Source organism: Borostomias antarcticus (assembly GCF_949987555.1).
Source record: "Borostomias antarcticus genome assembly, chromosome: 9".
NCBI lineage: Eukaryota > Metazoa > Chordata > Actinopteri > Stomiiformes > Stomiidae > Borostomias > Borostomias antarcticus.
In genome coordinates this window covers 10,307,507-10,318,430 of record NC_140242.1, presented here as the reverse complement: position 1 = coordinate 10,318,430, position 10,924 = coordinate 10,307,507, and the positions used below count along the sequence as shown (strand labels likewise).

The 10,924-nt window shown below is 43.6% G+C and overlaps 1 protein-coding gene across 1 annotated transcript; it reads right to left on the bottom strand.

Moving 5' to 3' along the window:
- Window positions 1-2,624: 2,624 nt before the first annotated feature.
- LOC311312777 (aminopeptidase NAALADL1-like) lies at window positions 2,625-10,129 on the bottom strand (the record flags this gene model as incomplete). Its single annotated transcript, XM_084442777.1, is given in 20 exon segments — window positions 2,625-2,802; window positions 2,954-3,046; window positions 3,127-3,214; window positions 3,327-3,500; window positions 3,647-3,728; window positions 3,970-4,063; window positions 4,306-4,397; window positions 4,644-4,711; window positions 4,836-4,899; window positions 5,002-5,087; window positions 5,179-5,298; window positions 5,538-5,623; window positions 5,856-5,960; window positions 6,096-6,189; window positions 6,442-6,634; window positions 7,047-7,166; window positions 8,614-8,741; window positions 9,520-9,553; window positions 9,555-9,693; window positions 9,933-10,129. Coding segments are annotated over 20 exon segments (2,235 nt in total).
- Window positions 10,130-10,924: the final 795 nt, after the last annotated feature.

Here is a 10,924-nt window from a genome sequence, read left to right as displayed (position 1 = left end):
CTAACTAGACATATTTTGTTAAATATACTTTTGAAACTAGAACAGGAGGTTAGTCAGAGTGAAGTAGGTGAAGTACCGCTGTGCTGAATGTCTGAGGTGATTTATCAGCGAGCGTCCCAAAGACCTGTCCCGCGGCGCGAGCGCACACAAACAGCGGGAAGATTTTTTTTGGGAAAAAAGGTCTCTAGTGATTCTGTATCAGGCACTTCAATGAGAAGGGTATCTCTGCAGGCCCGGAGACTTCGAGGGGGCGGGTCAACTGTCAATCAATTTTTTCTTTGGCCAATCACAGGCTGACAATCGTCTTGTCAATCAAAAACTCATTTCGCCTGAAACGGTTGTCAATCACTTTTTATTTGGCGAATCGCCCAAGTGTGTATCTCTGCAGGCCGGAGACTTTCGAGGGGGCGGGTCAACTGTCAATCATTTTTTACTTTGGCCAATCACAGGCTGACAATCGTCTTGTCAATCAAAAACTCATTTCGCCTGAAACGGTTGTCAATCACTTTCTATTTGGCGAATCGCCTTTCTCTAAGGGCGTGGTAGAAATAACGCTATAGCTAGTTCGCTAGCTATTTACATTTGCTAGTTACGTAGCTAGCTAAGCTAATTAATAACGTAGCTAGCTATCTACATTGACTTTGTTTGCTATAGTTAGCTTGCTAGTTACGTAGGCCTAATGCAATTTGTTATGGAGTTAGATTTACTGGATTACATGACTGTGTGTGAGAGAGATTATATTTTTAATGCAAATCATGTATCTTGAAAGACTTAATAAATCATGATGATAAAAGCCTTACCAAGACTCCCCTATTCTCTTAGTAGGCTTATGATCAATTTCCTACCCCCACCCTACCCCTGACCCCTGCCTCTACCTGGACCAAGGCACACTCACACACACAGAGACATACACCAGTCCTGGGCTGAGATCCCCTTCCCCCCACCCTACCCCTGACCCCTGCCTCTACCTGGACCCAGGCACACACACACAGACATACACCAGTCCTGGGCTCAGATCCCCTTCCCCTCACCCTGCACACACAGACATACACCAGTGTTTGCCATGTCTCTCCTATGATGTTATTAGCCTCTCTTACTCTGAAAATGTAATTTAATGTTATTTATTGCTCTATAAATGTTCTTAGCCGGTAGACAAACATACTCCAGGAGCTTGCTCGATCGCCTCGTTGAGAGGGGTCAGGGAAGAATTTTTACAGCTTACTTATCTGGCCCCCAGGTGATTACTGTTTTTTTGCTTCCCTCTGGAATATGTAGGGGTGGGATGTCTGCCCACCTCCCTTGTTCTCTGTAAAGCGCATTGTGTTGCCTCTGGGTATGAAATGCGCTATACAAATAAAGCTTTGATTGATTGATTGATTGATGTAATGGAGGCTTGTGGGTAGAGGCTAGCAATGGCCTACACTAGCCCAGTAGTCCAGGGATTTTATGAGACAAAAGGGGTCAATATGGAAAAAATTGAAACAGAAATTATTTCAACTGTTTTAGTGTCATAGATATGTTCTTTATAACATATCAAAAGTCCCCCAAAATCCCAGTGGTGGAAAGTAATGAAAAATGCAGATAAAGTATACCAATTTCCAATTTTTGCCTATGTAAAAGAAAAAGGTTTATGCATGTTTTCTTGTCTGATGTCCACACAACACTGTCCCCAATCAACCAGAAACTATATAGGATGCATCACAGTGCATATACAGAAATATATTTTTAATTCTATTGGCATTTGGTGAAGAGAAAAGGGGTGAATGTCACACATATTGCAACAGAAAATCTGACATGTGTATTAATCAAATAGCTCAAGAGTCTAGAACCCTGGAGAGGACAGTCTACAACCCTGGAGAACAGTCTACAGCCCTGTAGAGAACAGTAGAACCCTGGAGAGGACAGTCTGAGACGTAGAACCGTCCATAGCAGAGCAGCCAGGTGCTAGAGGGTCCACTTCAGATACCTGTGGGAGAAAATCACACGCGCGTGCGCGCGCACACACACACACACACACACACACACACACACGATTAGAGGGTCCACTTCAGGAGAGAAGAGAACATGAGCAGGATGATAATAATAATAATAATAATAATAACTTGCATTCATCATCATCTTCATCATCACATGCCGCCTGATGTGAATTTGCATACCCTGATCCTTTACAGCTGCTACATGCAACAGAACACTTAAGGCCATGTTTCTTGATTGTGCACCTCAGGCTGCTGCAGTCTGTCTTGCAGGTGCATCTGATGATCTTAAGAAGTTCTTGTGGAGCTGGTGGTAAGTCCGTCTGGACAGGGAGCCTCCCATCATTCTCTTTCCACCCCCATTCTTGTGGCAGGAGTTCATCTACAGGTCCCTTCCACTGTTGCACCTGGTAGTACACACGGAGACTCTGGTACTTTGTAAAGTAAAACAATTAGGCTAGGTAAAATGATTATTTTATTATTTAGCCTAGGCAACTTAAATTCATTGTGGATATATGAAATTCGATTGGACATATTAGCGTGGTAAGTGCAATTGAATATTTTTGTATGCTTGTTTTTTGTTTGCAAGTTCATGTTATTGTGTGTGTGTGCATGCTCCCAGCCATAATTAATAAGTTCCTCCCCTCGTGCCTAAATAACGTCCTCTAGGGTGTAGACGGCACCCATGATGGCCTGGCTCAGGACTGACACGTGACGGTGCGCCTTCTCCCAATCAGTGGCCAGTCCTGTTGCCATGGCATTGGCATAGGCATCGGCCAGCCCTGGGAAGGTGGGTTGACCAGCGTCGCTGGACGCCCAGATCACATGCCTGAGAGAGACGGAGAGAGAAAACAGACATAGAATCCAGAGGTACGGTACTTCTCTAAAATAGATTACAATACTCTATTAATAATGGGTAATATATGAGAAGAGGAGAGAAGGATTTTCACAGAGGAGAACAAATGAATGCTTCTCCACACCTGAATCCAATTTGATCCGGGAATGCCAGTGGGTCCAAGAAAGCCCGGTCCAAAAGCATGAGCTGGTCATTGATCCTACGGACCTTCAGAGGCCTGAAAATGGATAAAAACAGAGAGTGACCCTGAAGCCTTAATATATTGTCTGACACCGTAACGGCTGAGCTCTCACTCACGTCTCCTTGGACAGATCTGAGTCTCGGATCACCTGCTCCAAATGGGTGACTGCCCAGCGGAACTTAGTCACTGCTGTCTGCAATGGCTCTGCAATGGGAATATGTGACCCTGTGAATGTGTGTCAGTGAGGAGGACGGTAGTGTCATATTGATGTTTTTCAATGACAACTGTGCCAAGCAGCCCTGCCAGCCTTTCTCACCCATGGAGATGCCCTTAGTGGCCAGCGTGTCTTTGTAAAGCTCCAGGGCCTTGTTGAGGTAACCTTCCAGGCTCTCAGCGTAGTCGCTGCAGTTGAAAGGCAGAAGGAGGCTGTCTGCCAAACGCATCAGGACGTTCCCAGCTGTCCTGGCTACCGTTTGATGACTAGTGAACCCTGGGAGAGAGGAAATGGTTGATTGTTTGACATAGTTGAGAGGAAGATTGTAAAAGAAGACATTGTAAAAGGAGTTGGAGGATAGGCCATCAAGGTAGTCTGTGGAGATAGTGAATTGTACACCCTACTTTTAATGTCTTACTCACCTGGGTCAATGTACTTGGATGAGTAGTCAAAAGTGTCATATGCTGTATGGTATGCTGGGTAGATTCTTGCTCTTGTTTTGGTCTGCATGAAAAAGAATATCCTGTTACAGTACAATATTATTGAAAATATGCTATTAAATAAATTGTACAGTTGAGAATTTTTTTTTTATAAAAAAAAAGAAAAGTGAAATAAAGTATAATTTGCTGCATTATTAAATTATTTGGGTAATGTCCTTAACTTCTGTCATGCCAGTGAATTTAATGTGTAATGGAGGTTGTCATGGTACTGTAGACATTTGTGTGTTATAGCGATGACACTTTACCCTGTCATATGTATAAGAGATGTCCATGGAGGTGATACCCAAGTAATGGATGAAAGCAGCGTAGTCACTACCTGCCCCTGTCAGGAATCCCACACTGGGGGTGGGGGTGGGGGGGGGGGGGGGGGGGGCATCCATCAGTTGTCATTGACACATTTATGTGAAGAAAAAAAAAAAGATCAAATAAAATTCTAAGAATTTTCTAAAACATGCAAAGCCATATACATGTACTCATAAGCAAAACAAAGAATATAGAGCAGCGGTGTAACACCAATGAAAGTCTATTGTTTAGAGGTTAGAGCATCAGGTAGATATGGTGTAAAGCAGTGAAGCACACACTTAGGAATGACTCCATGGGTAGGGCTACTCCTGTTAGAGTAGCGTATCCAGTTGTCATAGACTGAGGTGGAGCTTGACCCAGGTGTCTTGACCTTGGAAAGAAACCACATTACCACATCGTGTAAATCAAGTGAGAACCAATACGCTTGGTGTATGGTGCTGTACAGTTATCTTGACAACTGGGACGCAATATGGAAGGATGAGGTGGAGGAACTAAACTTTTGGAAAGCCCACTCTTGTTTCTCATTGGCTTGAAAGCAAAGGTAGTAAAAGAGTATTGAATTTCAATGCCATCTTTTGACCAATTGCCGACCAGTTTGGTGTGGATTAGAAGTCACCTGTCTGGAGGCCTTGAAGATGACGCTCTGTGTGGAGGGTGAGCCTGACGCTCTCAGCGTGGCATTGGCTGAAGCAAAGATCAGAATGAAGGTCTGTGTTTTTATTATGCACCCATTTTATGTGACCAAACAAAACATTTAACACGTGACCGTTTTAGTTCAAAGGTGCATTTGTTGGCAGTGCATTCTAACCAAACACGGATATATCCACATTGATGTAAGCGACAGTGCGTTCACTTAGTTTGGTGAAGTATTCCTTAAGGAGAGGATGACAGAAAGTCTGCTGAGTGATCCTCTCCATAACAGTAGAAACGGATATCTTATTCTGACACATTAGAGGTTTAAAGTTTGAGTTCACCTCCGTGTACTCTGCAGACCCAATCAGACCAAACTCCTCTGCTCCCCAACTACCGAAGATGATGGACCTTCGGGGCCTCCATTTTCCTGCCACAATGTGTGTTATACAAATGTGGTGCAAATGTTTTCACCGTTCACCTATATCTGTTCCACGCACACGCCAGTCCCTGATACTTACCCTGTTTGACCATCCTGCCCAGTACCCTAGTCACCTCCAGCATGACCGATGTCCCACTGCTGGGGTCGATGGCCCCGTGGACCCAGCTGTCCCTGTGGTTCCCATAGATTACATATCTGTCTATAGACATACACACACACACTCCTGTACTATGGTACCTAGACATCTATACAGTATTTCCAATGTTGTGCAGACATGGCTACAGTACTCAGAAAAACATCCATGCTGTCAGTTTGTGATATTATATAGATTATTAGAGTATTCCTCCTGTGGGTTAATTGAGTCATCAGTTAGTCTGTAATCATGGCCTATAATCTTAACCTGTTCTAGGGTTCCATAGGTTTGTGCATCTGACCCACCTGGCTCAATGCTGCCTTGTATCACCCCCATCACATTGGAGGAATTCCTAAGCTCCTCTCGATTATAGATGTCCAGCTTCACATCGCTGGAACAGAGGGTCAAGGAGAACACAAACCATCTCTCTGTGTTGTCTTTCATCATTGCTTTTACACTTTCACCTTAGTATTGTCAACTAATCCTTACCATTACAAATGAAGAAGCTAGGGTTTCCTCAGAGGATATTGGGTCATAGCCAATAGCCATACCTAGGACCCAGTTATCTCTTATATAAGAGTTGTAGTCTTATGTGTAAAATGTATTCTATGGAGACATTTCACCTATTATTGAAGACAGACGTAGCTTTGAATCCTGGGCCCCCCAAATTGTACGTGCAGTTGAACGCTCCTTGCCATGTAGCTGGGGCTTCCACTCCCCCCAGCTCACTGTAATGACCAATCAGAGACCAGTATTTATTTTTGAGCACATTTGAGTCAACCCTCTCCAGGAGCTGAGATTCTCCTCTCCTTGAGGCATAGACCCAACCAATCACTGAACACTTCACAAAAGCTTCTGCATACCAGATTAAAGCGTAAGCATCCTCAAATCCAATAGGTTGAGTAGGAATAGGCGGGATCCCTGTGATGTTCTTTGCTGGTATTCTGTAAGTTTCCTCTGCAAATGAAAATTATTGATACTAGAAGACTGTGACTACATCATTTTAGCATTTCACTGACATGGTGCCTATATCTTGTATATATGAAAAATAAATAAGCATCACAGATACTGCTACCTTAGAGATATGAATGGTAACATTCTAGTATTGAAGGACCTTAAATATTTCCAGACAATTATATAACTGAGGTCCTGTAACAGGAAGTACAGTGGATACCGGTTTATTATGGAATGGCAGTGGCACATGGTTACCTTTGGCGGCCAGGTAGGGTGTGAGCATGTCTCCATATTGGGTGTTGAAGGAGCCTCTCTCTACCCCAGAGGGGGGCATGTACCAGGAATGGGGGTACGTCTCGTTGACATCGGACATCTTGCCATCGTTGATGTCCCATGGGTCTGTGTATACCAGCACACCAACAACACCATAAGGCGCTGCATTGATGGCCTGGGACAAAACAAAACAGCATTCAGCAGCGTTAGATCCTATTGTTCTGTTAGTTGTGTGTTACATTACATAATGTTTTCACTAGAGAGTTATAGACTGTGTGTAATAATTTAAGATACTGTAGAAGTTTTCCGTCCAAGATAAAGGGGCGGCGGTAGCTTAGGAGGTAGAGCAGCTCGTCCAATGATCACAGGGTTAGCGGTTCGAATCCCGGTTCCTGTCCACATATCGAAGTGTCCTTGGGCAAGACACTGAGCCCCAAATTGCCCCCAATGAGCAGGCTAGCACCTTGCATGGCAGCTGCTGCCAATGGTGTGTGTGAATATGTGTGTAATGTGTGTGTGAATGAGAAGCCATAGTAAAACGCTTTAGATAAAGACGCTTTATAAGTAAACCTACGCCGTGGACTCACTTTCCCAGCTCTCCCCTCTCCACCATATCTGACAATAGCGATGGTTCCACTCAGGTCCAGAGCCTGGCTGAGGAGGTAGTAGTCACTCGGTTTGCCTTGGTTAGCGTATACAAGCTTCCCCTGAAACATACGTTCAGTTACACAATGAACACATTGTTTTCCATCTTAAGCAAATGCAGTAAGTTAGATGTGCTTCCTCAGACACATTGTAATAACACCATACCTGATACTATAGGCATCCCAGTTAGATTTGTTTAGAACCAATTATACAAGATTTTCCTTAGCTATTGCTATAAGCTAATGCACATGGATATCTATACTGTTATAATACCCAATGAAACACAAATTAATAAATAAAATATGTCTCCTGGACATTATTATATCTTAAAGCTTAGGCTGCCTGCTAAACTGAGTTGGACAAACTCACAGCAATGTCAATAAGCCATACAAAACAATGGCTGTGTGTTCTCATCCTGGGTCATCTCAGTTAAGTTGACTTTTATCTGGATCTGAGACACTGTAGATGAACTGTTGATGGCGCAATCTTGTGTCCTGTGGCCTTGGTGTTTTAACAACCCAAGAGGTTTTGTAGTATGTAGGCATCTAGATAATGACTCAAAGGTTGCACTTCTGTGTAACTAAAAGGCCATGTGACTATATTTGCGTGAGGTTACAACCGGTCTTTATGATATACCAAATGGTAACTAGAATGGTAAAAGATAACAGCTATCTAGGTCTATCTACCTTATGTATCTATATTGCTGTATCTCTAGATACACTATATGGACAAACGTATTGGGCCACCTACACATTTTACCTACAGTACAGGAGCTTTTATGACATCACATTCTAAATTCATAGGAGTTGGTCCCTCTTTGTAGCTATAACAGCTTCCACTCTTCTGGAAGCCTTTCAACAAGATTGTGTGTGCCTGTGGGAATTTTTGCCCATTCATCCAGAAGAGCATTTGTGAGGTCAGACACTGATGTTGGACAATAGGGCCTAGCTCGCAATCTTCATTCTAGTTCATCCCAAAGGTGTTCGACGGGCAGCTGTGGCTCATATGTGTCTCATATGCCTTTATGGACCTTGCTTTGTGCACTGGGGCACAGTCATGCTGGAACACAGAAGGGCCTTCCCCAAACTGTTCCCAGAAAGTTGGAAGCATAGAATTGTCCAAAATGTCTTGGTAAGCTAAAGCATTAACATGTCCCTTCACTGGAACTAAGGGGCCTAGGCCAACCTTAGAAAAACAACCCCAGACCATTATCCCTCCTCCGCCAAACTTGGTGTGTCTCAATACTTTTGTCCATATAGTGTACATCTGTTTACAGTATCGACAGCATTTACATATAGGCAACTAGGTGTCATATTCAACCAAAATGGTTTATTACTGAACAAACTATAGTACAAACTCAACAAAAACATGTAGAGTAGGCCACTTCAGTCTAGGGTCATAAAAAGTGTAGTGTAAGTGTATTGGATTCAAGGAAGGACATTAAAATGCATATATTGTAGCCTATATGATTGTATTGTGTTCAGGTGTTGTGTAGGTAGTGCTATGAACCTTAGGGTGTCCAGCAGGGGCGTATGCTGCATATGGCTGCACCACCTCAGGGTCCTCTTGATCTTGGTCTTTGCCATAAGGCTTCTCCTTCTCTCTGGCCGTGTACAGGACTGCTTCTGAGGGGTTCACTGGAACCCAGAAGTATAACCTGGTCACTGTACAACTCAAACTTGAGGAACACTGCTAAGAGTAGTTATGTTTTGGAGTATTGGATAGAGAGTGGAATCAAGCCCCCTCGCCCCCCCCCCCCCCCCAATAAAAATAAAACAAGAAAAAGTGAAAATACTATTCAAGTACATTTTTTTTGCGGATAACTTTTTGGAGCAGTACTGTATCAGGCAGCACTTGAGCATAGATCAATGGCTAAGTGGTGAGTGTTCATTTTTGCGGTGAAACGGTCCCAAGTCAGAGGCATTGTTTACATTTCATGTCATGATTGCCCTTTTCTGGGGGATTGGATAACAGTTTTGAATCTCTTGTGTTTGCTTGTCAGAAACTCTGAATAAACATGGATTCCAATCTACTGGAATCTCACTTGACTGATCATCATCTCGTTGATCTAATTTTCCGTAAGGGAGTGTGGATGGAAAAACAGTCTGGCTTGTCTCCTATAAGTTGAACAGAATGATTTTGGATGCAACTTTTTCACCAAACTCATCAAATAACTTAACATGTTGCTCAGTTACTGTTTGAATATGTATTCTACCCACAATGGGAGTCTAAACTAACCTGAGCCCCTTTTTTGACCTATTGACCAAATACTGACCAGTAACCTTGAGTCATGACCTTCTGACCCCCAACATCACATCATCACTCAGAATACCAGTGTTGCATCTACCCAGCAATTTGAAGATTCATGAGATTGATTGAACTGGGTTGGTGGGAACCCACCACATGGGGACTCACCCACTGTAACCTTGTTGGGGTTGCTGGGGTCGGGGGAAGGACAGGTAGACCTTGTACTCCTCTCTCCAGGCCCGGTCCAGCCCGGTATCGGGGTCCTGCCACCTCTTCAGCATGTACTGCACCGTCGCCTCGTCCCCACGTGTGGTGGCCATGTGGGGCACTTTGGTCAACTCCCTGATGAGGGACAGGTCAGTTAGCCTCTGTGTGTGTATGTGTTTTGTGTGTACACATGATATTGTAATAAAATACAGTATGTGCCAGCATTACACAATGACAATAATACTCCTTTTTCCTCATCTGATGAATCTGACCACAGGTTAACCACTCCGTAGCTCCACCCCTGCAATCCATACTGTAGCTCATCTGAGAAATATGGTTGACCCGTTCTGGGATTCACCTGACCAGAGACTCACCGGAGGTTCTCCTGGATCTCCATGTTGTCCACCTCTGAGATGAACCTCTCGATGAGACTCTCGTCCACATCCCTTGCCACATCCTGGACCCACTTAGGCGCAGAGCCACCGCTTTGGATGCCAAAGTACCCCAACAAAATACCCAGAGTCAACACCATAGCCCCACACAGCCCCCCCACTAACACCGTCTTCATCATCCCGCTGTCCGGGAAGAACCTCTCTGGAACTAGCTCTTAAAACACTGTTAAAGGCCTTTGCTTTGAGACGTTCAGTGGTTCAAGTGAGCCTCTTCTCCTAGACAGCAAGGTTCCAAGTGGTCAGTGGAAACTTTTGGGCGTAATATACATCTGCAGCTATGCTGGGAGACAGCGTTCTTCTGTATCATCTGATCTCATATTCCCAGTGCTGTGAGAACCATTGGCACACTGGTACTGGCTTGAAAAGTCATTCTCAAGAAAAATAGGACAGTCCCACTATAAAGTTTACTGATTAATGTTTTGCAGATGGGATGGACTTTATCCTTCCCACACACTCTCACACTCACGGACACACAGATACACACAAAAAACACACTTTTTCCCCCCTCGTAGTTCCACTTTAATAACTGGATGATCTCCCAAAGGCATAGTATGTGATGGGTATTTACAATAATTGTAAATCATGAAGAGTTCATAAGATACCACAAACTCATGACTCACCTGACTTCCTTGCCTAATTCTCTCCCCAGATTGTGTTCTTGATTATTTCAATATGTTATTTATATGCTATCTTTTTTCTTTTACTACACTTTACTTTTTCATCCAAAGATGTTTTACAACTTCAGTTCAGGCTAAATGATTGACATATTTTTGACCTTCGTTGCATTTTAGAAAAATGATTTGAGACTGGTTAATGACCCCATTACAGATGAAGTGCAGATTCTTTCAACTAGTGACCACAACTACAACTAGTGACCTCAAGTGGACAACTGAGAGTACTGCGCGTGACGTTCA